The 27,693-nt window shown below is 38.1% G+C and overlaps 1 protein-coding gene across 1 annotated transcript in view; it reads left to right on the top strand.

Moving 5' to 3' along the window:
• The window catches only part of LOC138373528 (putative neural-cadherin 2), a 350,877-nt gene that overhangs the window by 280,130 nt on the left and 43,054 nt on the right, over window positions 1–27,693 (top strand). Inside the window, exon 4 of the mRNA XM_069339746.1 lies at window positions 25,791–25,955. Coding sequence (XP_069195847.1) covers window positions 25,791–25,955 — 165 coding nt within the window. The remainder of the gene's footprint in view (window positions 1–25,790; window positions 25,956–27,693) is intronic.

The raw sequence follows: 27,693 nt of genomic DNA, 5'->3' as shown, positions 1-27,693 counted from the left end.
TGGAGTCACCCTGCAGCCATGGAGGGAAGATAAACAGGTCGTATGGGATTACACCTGTGCATCTACATTGGCTGATACCTATTTACTTTACAGCTCAGCGGAGGGAGGTGGGGCAGCCACCTTCAAGGAGACCCAGAAAATCCACAAGTACAGAGACCTAGAACGTTGTTACAGGATCGTGCCGATAGGCTCTGAGACTCTGGGCGCCTGGGGTAAATGTGCACTGAAGTTTTTAAAGGAGGTTGGTGAGGAACTCATTGGGAAAACTAGAGACCCACGACCAGCCAGTTTCCTGTTTCTGCGCCTCAGTGTCGCAGTTCAGAGGGGAAATCCGTGCTGTATCCTAGGTACGCACCCAACATCCGAGGAGCTGGACGAGGTCTTCGAGCGCTGATTGTTTGATTGTTATATATTTGTGTGTGTGTGTGTGTGTTCTCTGTAAACAGTACATATATATATATATATATATATATATATATATATATATATATATATATATATATATATATATATATATATATATATATATATATATATATATATATATATATATATATATATATATATATATATATATATATATATATATATATATATATATATATATATATATATATATATATATATATATATATATATATATATATATATATATATATATATATATATATATATATATATATATATATATATATATATATATATATATATATATATAGGAAGGGAGTACCACCTCTAGCTGGAAGAAGGGGGACCCATAGCCTCGGAGGAAACCACGCATAACGCATTAGAGGGAATGTTTAGATCCCCTCCAATACAGTTTCTGTGTGCTTTTCTCCTACCACCCCCTTTCTTGAATATTTTTTGTGCTTTATTATGCATTTGATGGTTACAAGATATACATGGGTTGATACAAAAATAATAATGCAAAAAGGTGCTTAAAGGTTATGGATCTCTTGAAGAACACAACAATGGGAAACATTGATGAATGTCACAGACGGGTTCGATCATTGTTGCAAGTCAAACACTTCTTCGAATTCCTCTGAAGTTGGACTAGTGCCCAAGACGCAACAGGCATTTCCCCTCTGAATCGCAACACTGAGGCGCTGGAACAAGAAACTTTTTGCTCTCTGGTCTTTTGTAGCGCTGATCAATTTGTCCCCCAATTCCTTCAGGAACTTCAATGCACATTTTCCCCACGAACCGAGGGTCTCCGAGCCGATCGGAACAAAGCTGTAGCAGTGTGCTAGACCTCTGTATTTAATAATTTTCTGCGATTCTCTGAAAGAAGCAGCACCACCGCTTTCACGTGTGCTGTAGTGGAGGTAGGTACTGGCCAGTGTGGCAGCGCACGTGTAGTCCCATACCACTTGCTTACCATCCTTCCAAGGTAGCAAGGTGACCCCATCAGGGCGCTTCTGAGGGTCGTTAGGTCTGGATAAGTGTGGTTCTCTTTGTGCCGGGCAGCGGGCTGTGGCGAGGCTCCTCTTGATGATGTCGTTGACTTCTTCATGTCTTGCAATTTTACCCTGTGATTTACGACATACCAGACCATGACGACCATATTGGTCTGCCATCGCAGTTCCGCAGATGCACCTATGTTCGGTGAGGATGGGGGCGGCAAGGCGAAGGGCAACTCCAATGCGGAGAGCGTCATGACTGAGGCGAGTTCCCAGGGCTGCATTGGGCACAGCAAATAAAAAATCCCCGGCGTGGGGTGCTGTTACCGCTAGGAGGCGGGCTTTGTTTTCAGCATCAGCGTTGTCAATCATTGCTGTGACAGTCTTTTCCATTATGGGGCTATCAATATATATATATATATATATATATATATATATATATATATATATATATATATATATATATATATATATATAAATATATATATATATATATATATATATATATATATATATATATATATATATATATATATATATATATAAATATATATATATATATAAATATATATATATATATATATATATATATATATATATATATATATATAAATATATATATATATATATATAAATATATATATATATATATATATATATATATATATATATATTATATATATATATATATATAAATATATATATATATGTATATATATGTATATATATATATATATATATATATATATATATATATATATATATATATATATATATATATATATATATATATATATATATGTCGTACCTAGTAGCCAGAACGCATTTCCCGGCCTACTATGCAAGGCTCGATTTGCCTAATAGGCCGAGTGATTTTCTTTATTTTCAATGAATCGTTTCCAATTAGTTTATTTGAATTAATATTATTATATTATATTAGGAACATAAATTATTGACTTAGTTGTGTTAGTTTAGGTTAGGTTAAGATAGGTTAGGTTAGGTTAGGTAGGGATGGTTAGGTTCGGTCATATATCTACATTAGTTTTAACTCAAATTTAAAAAAATTTACCTATACATAATGAAATGGACAGATTTATCATTTCATAAGAAAAAAACTAGAAAAATATATAAATTGAGGAAAACTTTGCCTATTAGGCAAATCGGCCCTTACATAGTAGGCCGTGTGGGACATTTGGGGCTTGAATCTAATTATTTAAATATTAATATAGTAAAATGAATTACGAAGGACCACCCGCTTTTATAGTAAAGAGGGAAACTGAGAAAATATGATCATTAGAATATTCCTAGATGAACCAGTAACTATGGATAAAATACTAGAGAATATGATCACTGAAATAATTAATGGGCTGTATAATTAAATGAATAAAAGCCTCAAACACCTACATTGGGGGGTTATTACTGGAACTCAGTACGTCCAGGAACTAGTGTGGTTCGTTCACCAGTCCAATGTATAATAATCTAATCCTATGAATACTTATGAAATCATTATCGTTATCATTAATGGGAACATAGATTATGAACATAAATAATAATGATCATAATAAACACATGTTAATCCAATGAACAGAGTTCTGCATGTAAAAGAGTACAGATAATAAATTCGAGGAATACAAAAGGAATCTTAGCTTAATGACGATTCCTTAGAAGTTAGTCACGAAGCAACCTCTGATTCTCCTGGACTCGTCATGGAACACTGGGAGTTGATTAACATGGGAAATGGCAGCTCGGAGAAGTCTTCACACACGCTGCAAAAACAATTGTTTCCAGTAGCAACAAATTAAACTACTGGATTTCTATGCTCAATAAATTAATATTAATGGTAAGAGAAGGATAATGACCTGTGATTTTTTGTTGTTATACGTCGTCACGACAAGCTACCCAGCTATAAACCCACCCCCGATCTGATGCATCAAATAAGGATAAGGTACTTAGTTAATATGGGCACTGTGTAAGTTAAGGCTTGCCGAAGGTCGCGTCCTAGGCTCTAGACTTGTCTATCCTAGATACTGACGCGCTCCACTGGCCGGTCACATGGAGTTACATAGAACCAAATTTAACAGGTTCCGTAAATGACACCAAGTGAAGGTATTGTCTGCAAGGTTCTTCACACCTCACAGTGGCGACTTTCTTCTGGAGATTTGATAGCGTCTACCCTGGTGGCTGGGTAATGGCGTCTCCTCGTGAGCACCACGTGAACAGGTCTGCTCGTGAGCGCTTCAACACGTGGACTGGCGTCCTCTCCGCCCCGCTCCGCGTCCCGCGTTTGTTAACCAAATTATTTATTATGGATATTATCATTTCTCGCGTTTGTGCTTGAAATGCTCGGGTTAGGACGGGTTTATTATTTGGAAGAGTTAAATATTATTATTTGCCAGTTATATGATAGTAAAGGAATAATGGAGAAGAATTAATGTCTCTCCAGGGCATTCACGCGTGACGTTAATTTTAGTACTAGATAACAGCTATAACTATAAACGCTCTATTTGGCTTTAGTTGGAGATCAGTTTATCTGTAATTAATTATCACACAGAACGCCGTTGATTATAGAGAATCGAATTGAATTCTCAGGCACATTGGATATAAATGTGTTTATTACAATGAAATCTGACGCAATACTGGCGTCGGGTGACGTAAGAATTCTAGCCTATTGTACAGATGTAATTATTAGTACATGCTAACTCTACATTGGGTTAATTTTATCACTACAATGATTAGTAGAATTAGTAATAATTAATGAGAATACAACAGTGTTGTATTTAGTGTTGGAAATTTCCAACATAACTCCGGGGGGAGGATTCTAGGGTCGTAGTGTAATGTGGAGTACTGACCTATCCCGAAGTTGGTATTAATATTAGTATGTTAATATGTTAGTATGTTAGTACACACATAATGAATGTCCCGTATTTATCAAGGACTTACAAGAAACTTAAGTCTTGCTAATTTCATGTCAAATGAAACATGTTATTATGAATTACTTATAGCCTACACAATAATTAAAGAATTGCTCTTAGTTAAGAACTATAATAGGCTTGTAGTTTCCCTTAGTGGAAACATGTATTAAATATTGAAACATTAAATGATTAAGTTATCGGTAATCAGGAACCCTCTAAAGCTCACAATAAACTCAACAACTAGGGTCGCAGTGACATGTAATGGTGTATTACGTAGCTGCTGAATCGTAGGCAAACTCAGAATAAGTTCCTAAGAACTGATAACACTATTGTATAATTATACAGTAAAGTATTATTAGTCATTTAAGATCAAGGAGACTATGACACTACAGTAAGGTCACTGTCTAGGGTCGCTGTGACTTGTAACTATTGAGTTACTAGACAATAACATCACGCAACATCATGATCACCCCAAATTCAAATGAGGAAATTGAATTTAATGTGCACTGCCGTGCAGTAGTCATGCTGACTGATGGTACAACTAATTTGCTAACTAGCTAAAATAATAGAAAAGTAGAGAACTGAAAAGTTTATTCATTAAAATCAAGGAAAATTCTGAGGCGACAGTGAGATTAGTAGCCTAGTCATTCTGACTTATGTGCTAATTAAATGGCAGCTCATAGGCTTGACACTGTAAACAGGTTAGTACGGAATCAACTTTACATGAAATTGAGTTTATTAAATCAGTCTCTATGAGTATAGTCAACTGTAATTAATGGTGAGTACAGATTAGGCTAGTACTCAGCTAACACTACTAAAGTCCCTAAACCTACCTAAATAAATGGTTTGAATTTCTAACCTACCTAAGTAATGGACTAAGCTAATTGTGAGCAAAAATGTACTCGAATTAACATTGTGAGCTGTATTGAGCTCATTAACAGGTCGAGCTATATTGAACACGTGAACATGGTGAGCTATATTGAGCTCGTTAGCAGTGCTAACTGGGTGAGTTACAGTGAACTCGTCAACAGTGTTGACAGGGTGAGCTGCAGTGAGCTCGTTAGCAGTGCTAACAGGGTGAGTTACATTGAACTCGTCAACAGTGTTGACAGGGTGAGCTACAGTGAGCTCGTTAGCAGTGCTAACAGGGTGAGTTATATTGAACTCGTCAACAGTGTTGACAGGGTGAGCTGCAGTGAGCTCGTTAGCAGTGCTAACAGGGTGAGTTACAGTGAACTCGTCAACAGTGTTGACAGGGTGAGCTACAGTGAGCTCGTTAGCAGTGCTAACAGGGTGAGTTACAGTGAACTCGTCAACAGTGTTGACAGGGTGAGCTACAGTGAGCTCGTTAGCAGTGCTAACAGGGTGAGTTACATTGAACTCGTCAACAGTGTTGACAGGGTGAGCTACAGTGAGCTCGTTAGCAGTGCTAACAGGGTGAGTTACAGTGAACTCGTCAACAGTGTTGACAGGGTGAGCTACAGTGAGCTCGTTAGCAGTGCTAACAGGGTGAGTTACAGTGAACTCGTCAACAGTGTTGACAGGGTGAGCTGCAGTGAGCTCGTTAGCAGTGCTAACAGGGTGAGTTACAGTGAACTCGTCAACAGTGTTGACAGGGTGAGCTACAGTGAGCTCGTTAGCAGTGCTAACAGGGTGAGTTACATTGAACTCGTCAACAGTGTTGACAGGGTGAGCTGCAGTGAGCTCGTTAACAGTTAACAGGGTGAGTTCAGTGAACTCGTCAACAGTGTTGACAGGGTGAGCTGCAGTGAGCTCGTTAACAGTTAACAGGGTGAGTTCAGTGAACTCGAATTAACGAGGTGGAGTATTGCCTCATTCAATTATCATGGCGAGCAGTGCTCGTGGCATGGGGAACATTAAAACGTTCGATTGTCATGGCGAGCAATATTAAGCTCGTACGCGCATGGGGAACAAGCACTCATATTATTACGTTAATTCTAAGGTGAGCTATATTAAGCTCATGAAGCATGTTAATTAACAATGCTGATGTTTAACGATAATGCATTAAACAAAGAGAAACCTAAGATTGCTGGAAATTAAATTACTGTTACGATTAATCCTATTCAAGATAATTTGTAACATTTTCCCAACCTAAACGTTTCATGGGTTATTAGTTCTCTGTAAATTCGCTTACGTATTGGTAAGTTTGCAAGTTTGTTCGTGCTGCGCTCCTACACTAATTAAGCAGAAACGAAAGAAAAAACAACTCAAACAAATTGATGCAAGTATTTATCACTAACTCTTAGTGCAGAAAACATGGTATTAAGAAGGTTTTCTTGGCAAACCTTTAAGCGCAAGTATAGTGGACCAGTGGTCCTAGTGAATTTGTAATTACTGGAGTTGCTTGATGACTTCATAGTATTACTAAATTCAGGAAATGCCAGTGGCATTGAGTGCTAGATTCTCTAGCCTAACATTATTAATTACCTAGGGAGTACTAGATTCTCTAGCCCAACATTACAATTTACCTAGGAAGACTGAGTGTGGTCAATTAGTACTTGTCGAGAATAATTCTAGGTCTGCAGTGAATTCAATGGCTTGGTCGCTGTGACTTGTACTTGTTTAAGTACGGACCATTGGTTTTCACTGAGAGCTATGAAACATCTCGGCGAGTATCAATTGCACTACATTCAATCTGAGTTTATTACTCAGCTGTGTTTCTCCTTTTAGCTTGCTGCTGGAGAATTGATTTACTGCTGACTAATTTATTATTGTTGGCAGGCTTAGGCTTGTTCACATTCAGAACTTTACCAGTAAGTAAGTAGCCACCTGCAGATTGGAGCATATTCATTCCCAATCGTTTAACATGTCCAGTTATGAACTGGTAATAGTAGTCGGCTCCTACTAGTACATCTACATTGTTAAGGCGGTCAGACGTTAACTTGTTGTCAGCCAAATTAATTTCACGTTCCTGCAGGAAGTGGGCTGTGTACCCCAGACCCTTAATATTTAGGTCTAAAGGTATTTGATCTACAACAATGGCTTGGACAGCCTTGGCATGACTACCTAGTCGTACAAGCGGTTGAACTACTGAGTATTCATGGGTTCCTCGATTTATCATGAACCCTGACAAGTTTAATTTTACCTGTCCTATTGGTTGTAAATTAAGTGCCTCTGCTGCCCTTTGAGTAATGAAAGTTCTCTGGGAACCTTGATCAAATAGTCCACGTGTGGTGATCTTGGCTCCTCTGTTCTTCACTTGAAGTTGGGCAGTAGGCAAAGCAGCATCCACTTGAGATGCTTGTGAAGTTACGCTGTACACATCTCGCACCTTGCAGCACTGTACTGGTGTAGATTCTCTACGTCCTATTCTAGGATTGACATAATTTGTCCTAACTAATTTGCACAGTGCAGCATGATGCTTGCCCCTTCTACACCTATTGCAGGTGTTCAGTGGGGTTTCACAGCTATTGACATTATGTGATTTGAGACACCTAGTACATTTATGTAACTGTTTGAGTCGTCTGACTCTTGTGTCTCTATTAGGATAATTGGTACATTTGTACAGAGAATGTTTTTGATTGCAAAACAAGCACATTCCCCATCCTACAGTTCGTTTAGGGGTTACCGGTTTAGGTAAAACAGTACTTGCAGGTTGTGATGGTTTTGCTGCTTGCATTTGCTTGTTATTTATTCTCTTGTGAGTACTTGGTGTACTCTGGGGAACTATTAACAGGCTCTTGGGAGTGCTCTTTGGACTATTAGGTCTCTTAGGAGCACCTGTGGGGCTCTTAGGCCTTACTGATGAATTAGTGTTTGACTGATTGTTGTTACATTGATTATTAGCACCTTTGTTGCCTAGTGACAGTGTCACTTTAGGAGTTTCTGGTAAGGAAACTGATGTAGGTACAGTTTTGGTGCATTCAGATTTAGCATTAATTGCCTGGTCTGCTGTATGATTGCTCATATTACGCAAACCTGTAAATATATTCTGCATTGACAGGGTATTACCATTCTGGTATACATATAATTTATTAAGTGTGTCACCAGACAATTTTCTCTGGATGATAATTTTAGTCATCCACTCAGTAGTTGGGTGATCCACCTCTTTACTGAAAGAATTTATCAGTGACTCAAGCTGGAAACTAAAGGCTTGTAAAGAGTCAACTGATTGTTCTGGTGAAGATAAATTTAATAATTGGTGCACAAGGTTTATAATAGTCTTCTCATTGTTAGCACTTACTTTAGAAGGCTGTTGGGAGTAATTGTGACCATTACTTGTGTTGCTTAAAGCTTCTTGTTTAGCCTCAGCTTTGATTACAGCTTCGACTGCTGCTGCAGCATTAGCTTTATCATTTTCTGATTCAGATTCACTGATTATTGCAGCTTCACTTGTTTCATCTGCAGCTTCACTTGTTTCTCTGGGTTCTGGTGATAAGCTAGTTAATTCAGTAGCCTTATGTATTGAACTTATAGAATCCAGGGAACATTGAGAAGATTGGTCTGAAAATTGGTCAGACTCTGTAAACAAATCATCAAATGAAGCTGTATTAGATGAGAGGTTAGAAAATGAAGGTTGAACTTCAGTTGTGGATCCTGTGTAGTGATCAGTATTGATTAGAGGATTCTCCTCATCTTGAAGTAGCTCAAGTATTTCATCTGAGCTGAGTGTTAACTCGGGTATAGGTCTATTAATGATCTGATCTATCCACTCGGGAATATCTAGTCTCGCAAGCACCTTATCATATTGGTCTAACCTGGTTTGAACGCTACGTTCATAGTTATCAGATCAGACCCTGTCAGACATAAGTCGTCTGTGACAGTATGATCGGCTTGGAGTAAATTCCTGTGGGACTCGATTACAGTCTTGATATAATCATATTTTTTGTTAGCGCTCTTTATGGAACTTGCTATTCTGTAGACGTAATCTGGGTCAGTTTCTACACAGTTGTCACATCTGATAAACTGTTTTCCTAGCTGAAGTTGAAGAGCTGTCAAGAATCTTGCATTCCTTTCTAAAGGATTCATTCTTGTGGTAAATTGAGCCTGATAGGGCTTATGTAGCTATTTGTATAGCTATGGTGTCTGCTCCTTGATGTAGAGCAGGTATAATTATTGACAGCCTGGTATTTTCTTGAGGCTGGTTGTAATTTACCTCATTTAGAGGTTAGCTACCTACCTAATAATAAGCAACTAAGATTTGAGTGGTACCTTGGTCTCACTACAGGTGTTCCTCAGCTTAGCTCTTCTAAATCAGCTTCGGATGGGTAGTGGACTTACAGTAACACTCAAAGACATACATAGAAATATGCAATAAAATATAATTACACAATAAATGGTTAATCCCACCCTTGATAGGGTCAGCACAAAAATGAATAATATATGTGTCACTAACTAGCTCAAGCCTAGTCGTGAGAATTTCTACTTAAGAAACTACAACTATATTTAGTCTATGCTTGTGCCAAATTCAACACAATCACAGCCTAAATTGCTACCTAATAAAGGTTGGCAAAGATTATATTGTGGTGCAATAATGTGCAAATAATTGTGCTGTGTTTTGGGGTTTTTTGGATTTTATATAATATACACTTCTATAATTATGTGTATAAGAAATTAAATGAACACAAAAGAATTAATTGTGTTTGGCAAGTATTCTACTGCCGTAAATATTATCTAACTCCTAAATGTACTCCTAATTGTGGAATAAATTATTATCAGGGTTAGTAATGATTAACTAGTATGAGATCAGTAATTTATATTAGTATACTGGATCCCTAAATGTTAATGATCCACTGACTTGAGTGCATCAGTAATTATAACATGGATTTAGGCTATAATGGACAGTCTGCTGACAGCCATATATTGAAACATTTGTATAGCCTAAATGGTTAACACATAATTGGTGTTAGTGAATAATATAAGTTATGAGCTGTTGCTCCTGGTGACCTAAAGATTCTTACTTCAGTATGAAGTGTAGGCCTAAGTGTTGTAAGTAATAAACTGTGTCCCACGAGTGCTACCTTATACATAAGGTGAAAGTAGCAATGTGTTGGTGTGACTTAGGCTAACCTATGTGTTACGTTGTTAGTAGACACAATTAATTAAAAGGGTTAGTCTAGTTTACATCACACAAGGATTAGTTATTATTAATTCGTATTTGTAATTATAATTTAAGTTAATCTGGTTCGAAGGACCATAATGTGGGACATTTGGGGCTTGAATCTAATTTTTTAAATTTTAATATAGTAAAATGAATTACGAAGGACCACCCGCTTTTATAGTAAAGAGGGAAACTGAGAAAATATGATCATTAGAAAATTCCTAGATGAACCAGTAACTACGGATAAAATACTAGAGAATATGATCACTGAAATAATTAATGGGCTGTATAATTAAATGAATCAAAGCCTCAAACACCTACATTGGGGGGTTATTACTGGAACTCAGTACATCCAGGAACTAGTGTGGTTCGTTCACCAGTCCAATGTATAATAATCTAATCCTATGAATACTTATGAAATCATTATCGTTATCATTAATGGGAACATAGATTATGAACATAAATAATAATGATCATAATAAACACATGTTAATCCAATGAACAGAGTTCTGCATGTAAAAGAGTACTGATAATAAATTCGAGGAATACAAAAGGAATCTTAGCTTAATGACGATTCCTTAGAAGTTAGTCACGAAGCAACCTCTGATTCTACTGGACTCGTCATGGAACACTGGGAGTTGATTAACATGGGAAATGGCAGCTCGGAGAATTCTTCACACATGCTGCAAAACAATTGTTTCCAGTAGCAACAAATTAAACTACTGGATTTCTATGCTCAATAAATTAATATTAATGGTAAGAGAAAGATAATGACCTGTGATTTTTTGTTGTTATACGTCGTCACGACAAGCTACCCAGCTATAAACCCACCCCCGATCTGATGCATCAAATAAGGATAAGGTACTTAGCTAATATGGGCACTGTGTAAGTTAAGGCTTGCCGAAGGTCGCATCCTAGGCTCTAGACTTGTCTATCCTAGATACTGACGCGCTCCACTGGCCGGTCACATGGAGTTACATAGAACCAAATTTAACAGGTTCCGTAAATGACACTGACACCAAGTGAAGGTATTGTCTGCAAGGTTCTTCACACCTCACAGTGGCGACTTTCTTCTGGAGATTTGATAGCGTCTACCCTGGTGGCTGGGTAATGGCGTCTCCTCGTGAGCACCACGTGAACAGGTCTGCTCGTGAGCGCTTCAACACGTGGACTGGCGTCCTCTCCGCCCCGCTCCGCGTCCCGCGTTTGTTAACCAAATTATTTATTATGGATATTACCATTTCTCGCGTTTGTGCTTGAAATGCTCGGGTTAGGACGGGTTTATTATTTGGAAGAGTTAAATATTATTATTTGCCAGTTCTATGATAGTAAAGGAACAATGGAAAAGAATTAATGTCTCTCCAGGGCATTCACGCGTGACGTTAATTTTAGTACTAGATAACATCTATAACTATAAACGCTCTATTTGGCTTTAGTTGGAGATCAGTTTATCTGTAATTAATTATCACACAGAACGCCGTTGATTATAGAGAATCGAATTCAATTCTCAGGCACATTGGATATAAATGTGTTTATTACAATGAAATCTGACGCAATACTGGCGTCGGGTGATGTAAGAATTCTAGCCTATTGTACAGATGTAATTATTAGTACATGCTAACTCTATGTTGGGTTAATTTTATCACTACAATGATTAGTAGAATTAGTAATAATTAATGAGAATACAACAGTGTTGTATTTAGTGTTGGAAATTTCCAACAGGCCGAGTGCAACGTTCTGGCTACTAGGTACAACATATATATATATATATATATATATATATATATATATATATATATATATATATATATATATATATATATATATATATATATATATATATATATATATAACTGAAAACTCACACCCCAGAAGTGACTCGAACCCATACTCCCAGAAGCAACGCAACTGGTATGTACAAGACGCCTTAATCCACTTGACCATCACGACCGGACAAAATGAGGCGATAGCCTAAGCTATTTGAACCACCCCACCACCGGCACTCGGATAGAAATCTTGGGCATAGCATTTTACCAAATCACCTCATTCTTTGGGGCACACGTGAGGAACACAAATGCGAACAAGCCTGAATGGTCCCCAGGACAATATGCAACTGAAAACTCACACCCCAGAAGTGACTCGAACCCATACTCCCAGAAGCAACGCAACTGGTATGTACAAGACGCCTTAATCCACTTGACCATCACGACCGGACAAATATGTATGGGTTCGAGTCACTTTTGGGGTGTGAGTTTTCAGTTGCATATTGTCCTGGGGACCATTCAGGCTTGTTCGCATTTGTGTTCCTCACGTGTGCCCCAAAGAATGAGGTGATTTGGTAAAATGCTATGCCCAAGATTACTATCCGAGTGCCGGCGGTGGGGTGGTTCAAATAGCTTAGGCTATCACCTCATTTTGTCTGGTCGTGATAGTCAAGTGGATTAAGGCGTCTTGTACATACCAGTTGCGTTGCTTCTGGGAGTATGGGTTCGAGTCACTTCTGAGGTGTGAGTTTTCAGTTGCATATTGTCCTGGGGACCATTCAGGCTTGTTCGCATTTGTGCTCCTCACGTGTGCCCCAAAGAATGAGGTGATTTTGTAAAATGCTATGCCCAAGATTACTATCCGAGTGCCGGCGGTGGGGTGGTTCAAATAGCTTAGGCTATCACCTCATTTTGTCCGGTCGTGATGGTCAAGTGGATTAAGGCGTCTTGTACATACCAGTTGCGTTGCTTCTGGGAGTATGGGTTCGATTCACTTCTGGGGTGTGAGTTTTCAGTTGCATATTGTCCTGGGGACCATTCAGGCTTGTTCGCATATATATATATATATATATATATATATATATATATATATATATATATATATATATATATATATATATATATATATATATATATATTTATATATTTATATATATATATATATATATATATATATATATATATATATATATATATATATATATTTATATATATATATATATATATGTATATATATATTTATATATATATATGTCGTACCTAGTAGCCAGAACGCACTTCTCAGCCTACTATGCAAGGCCCAATTTGCCTAATAAGACAAGTTTTCATGAATTAATTGTTTTTCGACTACCTAACCTAACCTAACATTTTCGGCTACCTATCCTAACCTGTCCTATAAAGATAGGTTAGGTTAGGTTAGGTAGGGTTGGTTAGGTTCGGTCATATACCTACGATAATTTTAACTCCAATAAAAAAAATTACCTCATATATAATGAAATGGGTAGCTTTATCATTTCATAAGAAAAAAATAGAGAAAATATATTAATTCAGGAAAACTTGGCTTATTAGGCAAATCGGGCCTTGCATAGTAGGCTGAGAAGTGCTTTCTGGCTACTAGGTACGACATATATATATATATATATATATATATATATATATATATATATATATATATATATATATATTTATATATGTCGTACCTAATAGCCAGAACGCACTTCTCAGCCTACTATTCAAGGCCCGATTTGCCTAATAAGCCAAGTTTTCATGAATTAATGTTTTTTCGTCTACCTAACCTACCTAACCTAACCTAACCTAGCTTTTTTTGGCTACCTAACCTAACCTTACCTATAAATATTGGTTAGGTTAGGTTAGGTAGGGTTGGTTAGGTTCGGTCATATATCTACGTTAATTTTAACTCCAATAAAAAAAAATTGACCTCATACATAGAGAAAAGGGTTGCTTTATCATTTCATAAGAAAAAAATTATAGTAAATATATTAATTCAGGAAAACTTGGCTTATTAGGCAAATCGGGCCTTGAATAGTAGGCTGAGAAGTGAGTTCTGGCTACTAGGTACGACATATATATATATATATATATATATATATATATATATATATATATATATATATATATATATATATATATATATATATATTTTTATATATATATATATATATATATATATATATATATATATATATATATATATATATATATATATATATATATATATAATCCTGTAATCTGTGAAAATTTGACAGAGTCCATTTTATACCCAATTTTCGTCAGAGTCCAGTTTGTACCGAAAATTCGCCAGAGTCCACTTTGAGAGCAAAATTCATCAGAGTCCAGTTCTTGATCGAAATTAATCAGAGTCCAATTGAAGACACAAATTTGACAGAGACCACATTTTCGTTAGTAACAGACCAATTTTCCCTGAAATTTTAAACAGTCATATTTCAGTCGTAGTAAATAAGATCAAGTCAGTTACTGAGCTCCAGCTCTCGTCCCCCACCCTACTTCCCCCTCAAGTCTTTGTTAATATCCTATCAATTCCCCTGAAATTTTTACCCTCTGTATTTCAGACACCGTAAATAAGATCAAAAACAGTTAACAAGCTCCAACTCTCGTCCCCACCTTAGTTCTCTCTCGTATCTTTGTAAATAACCCATCAATTTCCCTGAAATTTTAACCCTCTGTATTTCAGACACAGTAAATAAGATCGGGACAGTTACCAAACTCTAGCTCTTGTCCTCTGTCCAAGTTCACTCCTGTAAATTCATTACTATCAGTCCAAATCCACCTGAGATTTGAACACTCAACTACATTTTCAGACCCCCCTGCAAATAAATCAAACTGAAATTACCGAGTTCCAACTCATGTTCTTCACTTAGTTCAATGTTCATCAAATTATTTCAGATCAAGCCTCTCTCCAGTCTATCAAAGTAAACATCATTTCCTTTAATACCCTTTTTGTACTCAGCTCTGTAATATTCACACGGTCATATAACACCTTACCTTCAATACCTTCTGTTTACCCAAGTAAGCAATAATCACACGGTCAAAATCTCACTACACTTTCCCTCCCTTACCTTCTCATCCCCAACTTATCCAATCTTCAATAATCCTACTGTATTTTCATATTTTCTCTATATTCAGCTGTGTTCTTCACATTTGTCCATGTTATCTGTGTTCGCTCCATGTTCTACAAATGTTCACAGCAAGCTCATTTCAAATTTTTTCACCTGTTTTTCTCATTTTTCTGTTTTCTACCATTCTTCCCCATATGTTCACTCTGTTTTTGTTATGTTTTTCATGTACATCATATGTTCTCTGTATAACTTTTATACTCAATATTCATGTTCTCAATGTTCTTAGCTTGTTCTTCACATGTTCAGTGTTCATTCTTTGTATTCCCTATGTTCCTTATCATGTCTTCATATTCTCTATAAGTTCATATTCCATGCATGTTCACTCTATTCATCAACTTTTTCTTACATGTTTTCTGTGTTCATTCCCTTACTTAACCTCAATTTTTTATGTTCTTTGTTTCTTTAAACCAATTTGTTTCTTCCATTCACTAACTAGTTATTTTTTCAAATATTATCATCGGTAATACAGTTCCCTCAACAATTTTAGTCACCCAGTTTTATTTGCAAAATCTATGTCAAAGTAATTCTCGTAGTCAACTTAATAGTTCTACCAACCCTGTTCTTAAACAAATCTACACTTTATTCAGTTCCAAATTTACAAAGACAAACCTTTCTTGTAACTTCTTAACTAAAAATCTTTCGCCAATCAACTAAAACATAGTCACTTTCGTCATTTTTCAACTAAACTTATTATCCAATCAACCAAAAATAGTCAGGATTAATCTCATTCAACACCGTTCTAAACTAAAACAACCTTTCTCTTAGCTAAAAATTGTCAAAGGAATCTTTCCAACACTTTTCATAACTAATTTTATCCATCGTCAAGTAATTGAAAATAGTCTTGTTCATCATTCCGTAACAGCCATTATGTTTCGTCAAGTAAGAAAAAATAACCAAAGATATCTTTCATCGCTGTTCTTAACTGACATTATACTTTGGGAAGCACAAAAATAGTCTCCCTCATCATGTTTTGTCTTTTTTGCTTCACTAAAAGTATTCATCAGTCAACTAAAAAATAGTTACTTCATCATGTTTCTCTGTCATTTCTTAACTGAAATATCACTTCTCTCATCTGAAAAATAGTCACGTGTTGCCTCTTTCCAACACTGTTCTTGACTAAAGTAAGCTTTCACTTCGCTAAAATAGTCATATTCATCATTGTTCCTAACTAAAATTATATGTCGTTAAGTAAGAAATATAGTCAAAGACACTCTTCGAGACATCAAGGGCTTACTCAAAGACATCAAAGTTGCACTCAAAAACATCCTTTGAGACATCAAAAACATCCTTTAAGACATCAAAGACATCCTTTAAGACGTCAAAGTTATTCTCAGAGGCATAAAAGCTATTCTCAGAGACATAAAAGTTATTCTCAGAGACATGAAAGTTATTCTCAGAGACATAAAAGTTATTCTCTAAGTAACCTTTCGTTCATCAGAGAAACTTTCTAAGACATCTTCGTTCATTAAAGTTTAACTCAGAGGCATAAAAGTCATTCTCAGAGCTATCAAACTTGTTCTCAAAGTCATCAAAGTTATTCCAAGAGACGTCAAAGTTAATCTAAGACATCATCTTTCATCAAAGCTATTCTCTCTAAGCCATCAATGTTCTTCTCTAAGACATAAAAAGTTATTCTCTATGTCATCAAAAAGTTATTCTCTGAGCTAACAAAATACTACTCATGTTCTCAAAGACATTCTCAAAGTCATCAAAGTTATTCTAAGAGCTAACAAAAGTTATTCTCAGAGTCACCCTCGTTCTTCAGAGAAACTTTCCAAAACATCTTTGTTCATCAAAGTTATTCTCAGAGTTATCCAAAGATATTCTCATGTCCACAAAAGTTATTCTGAGCTATCAAAGTTAATCTCAGACATCTTCGTTCATAAAAGTTATTCTCAGAGACATCTAAAGTTATTCTCTAAGACATCAAAGTTATTCTAAGAGCTATCAAAAGTTATTCTCAGTCATGATATGTTATTCTCTAAGTAACCTTCCGTTCATCAAAGACACGTCTCGAGGCATAAAAGTTATTCTCAGAGTCATCAAATGTTATTGGCGAAGTCATCAATGTTGTTCTCTAAGACATCAAAGATGTTCTCTATATCATAAAGTTAATCTCTAAGTCACCTTCGTTCATTAGAGAAACTTTCCAAAACATCTTCGTTGATCAAAGTTATTCTCAGAGTCATCAAAAGTGATCTCTAATTCACCTTCGTTCACCAAAAGTTGTTCTCTAAGACACCTTCGTTCATCAAAGAAACTCTCCTTCTTCCATCATGTTATTCTTTAAGACATCTTCAGTCAAAAATTTATCTCCAAAATGTAACTAGTTCCGCTTTTCATACCAAACCTGCACTTCTGTTAAAATATATTTTCTTAGTCACTGTGAGATTTTTTTTTCTTTGACAGGTTATCAAAAGTATTAAGTCCTATTGATGTTACGATAATCGTAACTACCTCACAAGAGAGGCAGACCTTAAACAGCAAGAGCTGCCAGTGGCAGATATTTAATCTTAAAGCCTAAGATCATAGGACAGCGGGAGCAAACCGCCAAGCGAAACCACTCGGGTAACACCTGTCACTTAGGTCACTGGCTCCTCCTAGTTAACAAACTAATAAAGGGTAGCCGACGGATTCTCACCTCTTATTTATAGAAGTGTGATGCTGTGCAATGGACTCGAGCTTTAGATACAGACTTGATATGAACATAAGCAGGCAAAGCGTTGCAGAACATAAAATGTGGGGCAGTAATATTGGAAGGTTTGACGTAAACGACCGTTTTCTATAACAAAACAATTTATTCACAAAACAAGACTAAAACTACTACACAGTGAATTTACGTTACTTTACTGTCACTCCAGTGGCACATTAAAGAACAGCTAATCAACAGCCTGATGGACCCACGGTATCCTTATCCCGTCGTCGCTGACTGACTAATGACACTAACTGAACACAGTGGTGCCCACTGGTGACGCAAGCTTGCAATCAATATTGTCACGGCTTCACGGTGACCAATACTATAATCACAAAACTCGACTGCCGCTCACTGCCCACAACGAGGTACCAAGTAACAAGGCGGTTAATCCAAGAATGATAACCTCTTATAAAAAATCTTACGTTAACACTTGTCTCTCAGGACAATCAAAACAAAAGTTACTCTAATTGAATTTAAACAATTACGTTAACACACACGTGTCTCAACGACACTTAAATGGCAGCAATAACTCGTACATCAATTAATTACATCAACTTGAAAGTCAAGCATTCGGTGAGTAATTCCCAATTAATTACTGAATACAACAGCCTATTAATTCAGACGAGTATTGACAAAGCCTACTGTCTCTCAACTGACAGTTCACTTCCGGTCTTACGACAAGATTATCTTAACGAGGGTAGACTACTGTACCACACAATGTTACAACACACCGTGTAAACAACAACATCAACACCTGGTGAATTCACTAAGTGGCAGTTACTAATTATCTTTAATTAGCTACGAGTGCTTAATCCCTCTGTCCGCAGACAGATCTGATCAGTCCAACGAATTACAGCAGCTTAATTACAGCGCAATTGACTCCGATCATAACAGACCGTCAACCCCTTACGTTAATCACTCAATTAACGACAGCTCGTTAAATCGTTAACACTACGTTAGTCTTCACTTGACAATTCCTCCACTGCGTGAACTTCACTGTGACTGTTGCCTTTACACGTCCCTACGTTAATCACAACAATGTTCAACGAACAAGTGACCTCGTTAAGTAAATCGTGACTCCCGGTGACGTTAACTGACTTTAATTCTCACGGAATCCTTCACAGTACACAACGCCTTCCACCAAGGTCAAACTTGTCTACGGTTTACACACACAGTACATCACAGTACAACACAGTACATCCTTGCCACTCACGCCAAAACTTGTAAATGACTTCCCCCAGTAAATTATCCACCAATAATTCACACTTTACCACAACACAACAGTAAAATATATAACCAAGGGAAATCTCCCTGTTACCACTTTTCACTGCTGAAAAAGGGAATCAAATTACAGGAATACATACACGGCACATAGAAAAAATAGAAGCAAATAACTCACTTTACTATACCTCTGAATGTGTCACTAGGTGTCTTCACACACGTCATCAATCACAGTTGGGCCCAACCTCAACTTGATTACAGCAACAGGGTAGACTCACACGTCTCCAATTCCCATTCACCTCCCCAGGTGGTCCCAGGGACAGAGGACAGACAGAATACTGGGGGCGAACCCAGCTTCAGAGTTTTATTACCCAAACGGAAACAGTGTACTTACATCAAACATGCTGGCCCACAACCTTCTTGCACTCACACATACACGTCAATCACACTCCCACTGCTGCTGCTGGATGATGACGTAGGCGTCCTCACTTCCTACACGTGGTCAGGTGGAGCACAGGGTCCTAGACCACGAGGTTAGCTCCACACACACAGAGACCAGGATGGCGCAGACACACCGGCTCAGGCAGGCCAGGGTGAGCGCACAACAACAGGGATGCGGTACCACGCCCCTTCCACTTGACACGGTACCCCAGGATACAACGGTACACGGTGTTACACGGTACACGAGACCCGAGACAGAGTCCTTCACTGTTCCTCAGAATTAGAACTTTAAGGTTTCTCTCATAACACTGAAACCTTTTCTAGCACGTCTCCCAGCAGTATCTTCAAGCACAGATACGATAGACGGCAGATGTCACTTTCGTAGCCCGATAATTAACGCCTCACTCAGTCCAGTTGCTCTAAGATGGCGTCCCACAATTACGCGGCTAGATGACAAGTTCACACGGTTCGGTACAAGCCCCTTTCTGATTACCGGATTCTTACGCACGGCACACGGATAGATAGCAAGAAGAATGGCGTGACTTTAGTAACGTTGCAGGCGGTATTTCCCGATGCTTGGCCTAACACGGGAAATGCGTCCTCCCCAAGCCACGTCCTAGGTAAGAATGTCTGTTCCCGCCAACACTATGCCTGGGGTACCATGAGGTACCCCTCAGCGTCTAGGCCAATCACGGTTCAGCATTTCTGAGGCCCAGGAGCCTTAGCCAATGCCGCACCTGCCCCATGACGCTACCCCCTCTCACACGAGGCGGATACGTGATAGGGGGGGTGGTCTACGGCCGTTAACCCCCCATACCTCCCTCTCTACACTTGACTTGTACAAAATTTCCCTGAAATCAACTCCCTCCTGTAATTTCCTTCACAGAGCTGATACAGCGATCAGAATGACATCAATGCCTAGCAAAAATCATGGGCTATCCAACGACACCCAACACGACTGTGGAAAAGTTATATTCAGAAAGCTGAATCACGGTGCACATCACTGGTGCACTATGCAATTTCGTACATAATTCAGTGCACGAGAGAGCAGGGAAAATATGTCCCCCTGACAGTCACTTTCCCCTAAAACTGTTCTCTGAACTACACTGCTCAAACCTACGTAACCTATCCTCTCCACCCAATGTTACTTAGTTAACGTAACGTTCCTAAACCTAACTTAACCTGCATAACCTAACTTTTCCTATCCTAACTTAACTTACCTTACCTTACCTATCTTACCTAACTTATCCTGCTTAACCTAACTTTACCTATCCTAACTTAACTTACCTTACCTTTACCTATCTTACCTAACTTAACCTGCATAACCTAACTTACCTACATTACCTAACTAAACCTGCTTAACCTACCTTTACCTATCCTAACTTAACTTACCTTACCTTTACCTATCTTACCTCACTTAACCTGCATAATCTAACTTTACCTATCCTAACATAACTTACCTTACCTTACCTATCATACCTAACTTACCTAACCTAACCTAACTTATCCTGCTTAACCTACCTTACCTAACTAAACCTAACCTAACTTACCTACCCTACCTAACTTAACCTGCTTAACCTAACTTACCTTACCTTATCTAACTTACCTAACTTAAACTGCTTAACCTAACTTACATAACTTAACCTAACCTGCTTAACCTAACCTTACCTTACCTATCTTAACTAACTTACCTAACGTAACCTAATTTATCCTGCTTAACCTAACTTACATACATTACCTAGCTTAACCTAACCTATCTTACCTACCCTACCTAACTTAACCTGCTTAACCTAACTTACCTTACCTAACTTACCTTACCTAACTTACCTTACCTAACTTACCTAACTTAACCTAACTTATCCTGCTTAACCTACCTTACCTAACTTAACCTGCTTAACTTAACTTACATAACTTATCTTACCTATCACAACCTAACCTAACTTGCTTTACCTAACTTAATCTTACATTCCCAAACTGATGTATCCTAACTTATCTAGTCCAACCAGACATGATCTAACTTACATAATTATTCCTGCTTGTCTTTTGTCTTTTGTGTTTCGTCAATCATTGTCTCATACTCATTTACTCATTTCAAGGGTTAATTTCTCAAATGAACATTTTTGCATTTCAAGTGTTATTTGTTTAAGATTGGGTGTTTAACCATTTCAAAGGATTTTTGTTATATATGGGAATTTACTCGTTTCAAGGGCTAATTTCTCAAATGGTCATTTTTTTGCTGATCAAGGGTTATTTGTTAAAGTTCATCAAGTTGCTCATAAGTTGTATTTATTATGTTTGTTATCATATGTTCTTATTTCCCAACCCCTTAACCTAACCTCTTGTAATCTTAGTGTATTCAGTAGGTTCTATCATATGTTCTTATTCCCCAACCCTTTAACCTAACCTTTCAGATGTAGTTTATTGTGTTTTTGACGTATTTGTTGAATATATTATCCTTTTCATAACCTTTCAGATGTAGTTTTGTTTCTCCTTTGTATATTTTTACCCAAACCCACAATCCCACTTAACCTTCTTACCTTCTTTTACTTTGTTTCTCCTACTCCTTCTAACCCCCCTTTTCCCCCTTGATTAATTTCGATCAAGAACTGGACTCTGATGAATTTTGCTCTCAAAGTGGACTCAGGCAAATTTTTGGTATAAACTGGACTCTGACGAAAATTGGGGATAAAATGGACTCTGTCAAATTTTCACAGATTACAGGACTCTGACGAATTTTGCTAGAAAACTGGACTCTGATGAATTTCTGTTGATAATTGGACTCTGATCATTTTTGGCCTTTACTGGACTCTGACGAAATTTCGGTATAAAATGGTCTCTGATGAAAAATGGGTATAAAATGGACTCTGACGAATTTTGCTAGAAAACTGGACTCTGACGAATTTTGCTAGAAAACTGGACTCTGACGAATTTCTGTTGATAATTGGACTCTGACGAAATTTAGGTATAAAATGAACTCTGATGAAAAATGGGTTGAAAATGGACTTTGACGAATTTTGCTAGAAAACTGGACTCTGACGAATTTCTGTTGATAATTGGACTCTGACGAAATTTAGGTATAAAAAGAAATCTGATGAAAAAAGGGTTGAAAATGGTCTCTGACGAATTTTGCTCACAAAGTGGACTCTGATGAAATTTGAGCTTCAAACTGTCTCTGACTAATTTTGCTAACAAAGTGGACTCTGTTAATTTCAGGGAAAAACTTGATTCTGATTATTTCAGGCATAAACAGAACTCTGATGAAATTTTAGCTTTAAACTGTCTCTGACTAATTTTGCTAACAAAGTAGACTCTGAGAATTTTGGGCACAAACTGGTCTCTGACGAATTTCTATCTATAACTGGGCTCTGTTCAATTTTGGTCTTTACAGGTGAAATAGCCGTAAATGGATATAAAACTAAATGTTATGGCTAAGTTGTCTGTTTTCCTTAACAAAACGTCTAAGACAATATTATCTGAAAATGCTCTTTGAAAAATGTGTGATTGAAAACGGACAAAGGTTGTCCATAGAGTTTACCTGGAAATGCTGTGACACAAACACGATATTTCTAAAAAATTTCTATAAGATTTTCCTACTTATTTTCCTCATAAGAACACTTAACAAACTTCTATAATCTCAGAAATTATTTTCCTCATACGAATTCCTAAATTCCAAATCTTTGACTCCCCAAATTCTCCTGAAAACCCTGGCAACGCACAGACGATATTCTAAATTTACCAGAAAACCCTTGCAACGTACAGACGATATTTCCCAGAAACAAAATATCGTCTGTGTGTTGCCATCCCTACTACTGGCTTGGTTGTTATGTAACCTGTTGTAGTCTTGGTTGTTCCGTAATAGTTGTGGGCTTGGTTGTCGCGTAATTGTTGTGGGCTTGGTTGTTGAGTAACCTGTTGTGGACTTGGTTGTTGCGTAACCTGTTGTGGACTTGGTTGTTGAGTAACCTGTTGTGGACTTGGTTGTTGCATAACCTTTTGTGGACTTGGTTGTTGCGTAACCTGTTGTGGACTTGGTTGTTGTGTGACCTGTTGTAGGCTTGGTTGTTACGTAATCTGTTGTAGGCTTGGTTGTTGCGTAAACTGTTGTGGGCTTGGTTGTTGCGCAATAGTTGTGGGCTAGGTTGTTGAGTAACGTGTTGTGGACTTGGTTGTTACGTAACCTATTGTGGACTTGGTTGTTGCGTAACCTGTTGTGGACTTGGTTGTTGAGTAACGTGTTGTGGACTTGGTTGTTACGTAACCTGTTGTGGACTTGGTTGTTGAGTAACCTTTTGTGGACTTGGTTTTTGCTTAATTGTTGTGGGCTTGGTTGTTGAGTAACCTGTTGTGGACTTGGTTGTTGCGTAACCTGTTGTGGACTTGGTTGTTGAGTAACCTTTTGTGGACTTGGTTTTTGCTTAATTGTTGTGGGCTTGGTTGTTGAGTAACCTGTTGTGGACTTGGTTGTTGCGTAATTGTTGTGAGATTGGTTGTTGAGTAACCTGTTGTGGACTTGGTTGTTGCGTAACCTGTTCTGGACTTGGTTGTTGCATAACCTTTTGTGGACTAGGTTGTTGCATAACCTTTTGTGGACTTGGTTGTTGAGTAACCTGTTGTGGACTTGGTTGTTGCATAACCTTTTGTGGACTTGGGTGTTGAGTAACCTGTTGTGGACTTGGTTGTTGAGTAACCTGTTGTGGACTTGGCTGTTGAGTAACCTGTTGTAGGCTTGGTTGTTGCGTAATTGTTGTGAGATTGGTTGTTGAGTAACCTGTTGTGGACTTGGTTGTTGAGTAACCTGTTGTGGACTTGGTTGTTGAGTAACCTGTTGTGGACTTGGTTGTTGCATAACCTTTTGTGGACTTGGTTGTTGAGTAACCTGTTGTGGACTTGGTTGTTGCGTAATTGTTGTGAGATTGGTTGTTGAGTAACCTGTTGTGGACTTGGTTGTTGCGTAACCTGTTCTGGACTTGGTTGTTGCATAACCTTTTGTGGACTAGGTTGTTGCATAACCTTTTGTGGACTTGGTTGTTGAGTAACCTGTTGTGGACTTGGTTGTTGCATAACCTTTTGTGGACTTGGGTGTTGAATAACCTGTTGTGGACTTGGTTGTTGAGTAACCTGTTGTGGACTTGGTTGTTGCGTAACCTGTTGTGGACTTGGTTGTTGCGTAACCTGTTGTTGACTTGGATGTTGTGTAACCTGTTGTGGACTTGGCTGGTACTCACCTAGTTGTACTCACTTAGTTGTGTTTGCGGGGGTTGAGCTCTGGCTCTTTGGTCCCGCCTCTCAACTGTCAATCAACTGGTGTGAAGATTCCTGAGCCTATTGGGCTCTATCATATCTACACTTGAAACTGTGTATGGAGTCAGCCTCCACCACATCACCTTCTAATGCATTCCATTTGTCAACCATTTGACACTAAAAAAGTTATTTCTAATATCTCTGTGGCTCATTTGGGCACTCAGTTTCCACCTGTGTCCCCTTGTGCGTGTGCCCCTTGTGCGTGTGCCCCTTGTGTTAAATAGCCTGTCTTTATCAAACCTTTCGATTCCCTTCAGAATCTTGAATGTGGTGATCATGTCACCAACATTCTGGTGTGTAACCTGTTGTGAACTTGACTCTAGCGAACTGTTCTGCAATTGGATCTTACGTAATTGTTTTTTATTGTTTCAATAGAAAACAATTTATTTTCTAATGAGATATTAATTTGTGCTTATTTCTTAATTTATGCATGCTGAAGTAATTACAAAAATATCAATTGTTTATGATTGTATTTTTTTCAATAGTTGTGCTTTTTGTAAAATATACAGGAAGGGTTAGATTTATTTGAGCATCCCTTTTTTTTAACGTTTTTTCCAGGATTTTTGTGTTATAAATCCTAACAATTTTCTTAATTTTTCCTGAACATTTTACCAACCATTACGTCTCACTACCAATGCCTCACCCAGTATCTAAACGGTTGTGGCGGCACTTAACTTAGATCCTTCCAGTAGCCAGGGGCTATTGGTGTAGGAGCGGAGAGCGAAGGCACGAAGTTAGACGAGTGAGGTGGTGGACCACAACGACCACAACCCCCGTTTACCTCGCGGTTTTCCGCGAGATAAAAATCACCAGCTCCTGCTCTCTCTCCTTCCTGCAGCACGAGCTTGTGGTGGAGGCGCGGGCTGGGGAGGCCAGGAGCCAGGCGCGGGTGGTAGTGCGTGTGGTCGACCAGAACGACCACGCCCCCGTCTTCCCCAGGGCGCTCCATGAGACGCAGATCACCGAGGAGGACGACAGACATCTACCTAAGACCATCCTTACGGTGAGAAGCTCTTACGGCCATATCTGTCTCCCCGTCTTTTCGTCAGTCTCAGAGATGGGGAGACAGATGTGGACGTAAGAATATCAATATCTCCCTATCACAGTTATTGACGTTGTAATTTGTCCTTTTTCCTGTTGGTCTTTTCGCATATGCTGTTTTGTCTTTTTCTCTTACATACAAACTTTTATTGTATAATTTAGGCTATGACAGAGGCTTAGCCTCCACTAGTCTAAGGCAGACTCAACGTTGAGTATTCAATAATTTATAGCTTTTGAGATGGAAAGATATAGCACCACGACTGGAGTTCAAAGGAGCCCGGGAAGATATAGGGTGAATGTTGACCTTAAAAGAGGTGATGAACAAGTGTGACAGCATAGCGTTCTAGTTCATAATCTAGAAATGTCTACCGGAGTTAAGACGACCTAATGAAGTGTACGTATTACCGACTTAAACTTGAAGTGTCTGAGATCAAGTTTCGTGGAACTTGTGGCAAAAGACAGCTAGAGGAAATCTTTGCAGCATCAGATCAATTAAATCATCTTGGATGTGAGGTGTGACATGTGCCCTAAACAACAGTTCTCCTCTGAGCTACATCAACAATTTAGAGGGAATTTGAGAAGCCTCATTATTGAGAGCACTACTTTAGATAAGGGTAATTGAAGGTCATGACAAGACGTTAAGTACATATTAAGTGGAATGAGAAGTAACAATATTTTGAGAAGTAATGTGAGCAATTGATAAAAATGAGATGTTACCATAATTAGATCAAACGTTACTGTGATGCTTAGGATTGGATTAGAAAACTGAGGGTTTTCTAGCATTTCTGCCCTACCCGCAGATCGAACCCGGAATCCCCGATTGTGAGTAGAGAACGGTGGTACAAGAGAATGAGGGTTTCATCTGAGTCTTTAATCACAGAGGCAATGTATAGAAATTTATACGACAATAATAAATAAGAAAATATCAAGTGCTGGGAAGTTGGCTCATGTTGATCAGAAGCAAATGATGGTCGATAAGTTTCTTAGTGATCTATTTTCCATCATAAGGACAATATGATGGCGTACCACTATGATGAGTGGCAAAGTCGGAGACCGGGCCGTGAGGCTATTGAACCCCGGCCGCTACGCACAAGGTAGACACTATTACCACATGACCCAAAAGTGTTAAAACTAAACAACATTCAATGTAGAACGCTTTGGTATCTTATGGCAACATTTGGATTACATAAGGTTGTTGTTGCTCCCCTTCACATCTTCCTTACCTCAACTTGGTTACTTTTGACTGTACTAATGAAAGCGATCGCGGCCGCTAGCCTCATTATGAACCAAGATTGTTTTGATTGTTCACGGTAACACACTGCAACGGTAACACACTGCAACGGTAACACACTACAACGGTAACACACTACAACGGTAACACACTACAACGGTAACACACTACAACGGTAACACACGGTAACCCACTTCAACAGTAACACACAGTAACCCAGTACAACGGTAACACACTACAATGGTAACACACGGTAACCCACTACAACGGTAACACACTACAATGGTAACACACGGTAACCCACTTCAACGGTAACACACAGTAACCCAGTACAACGGTAACACACGGTGACCCACTACAACGGTAACCCACTACAACGGTAACACACTACAATGGTAACACACGGTAACCCACTTCAACAGTAACACACAGTAACCCAGTACAACGGTAACACACGGTGACCCACTTC

The sequence above is a fragment of the Procambarus clarkii genome, chromosome 42 (genome assembly GCF_040958095.1).
Source record: "Procambarus clarkii isolate CNS0578487 chromosome 42, FALCON_Pclarkii_2.0, whole genome shotgun sequence".
NCBI lineage: Eukaryota > Metazoa > Arthropoda > Malacostraca > Decapoda > Cambaridae > Procambarus > Procambarus clarkii.
Note: the sequence above shows the minus strand (reverse complement) of the source record. Positions and strands in the feature narration are given on the sequence as shown.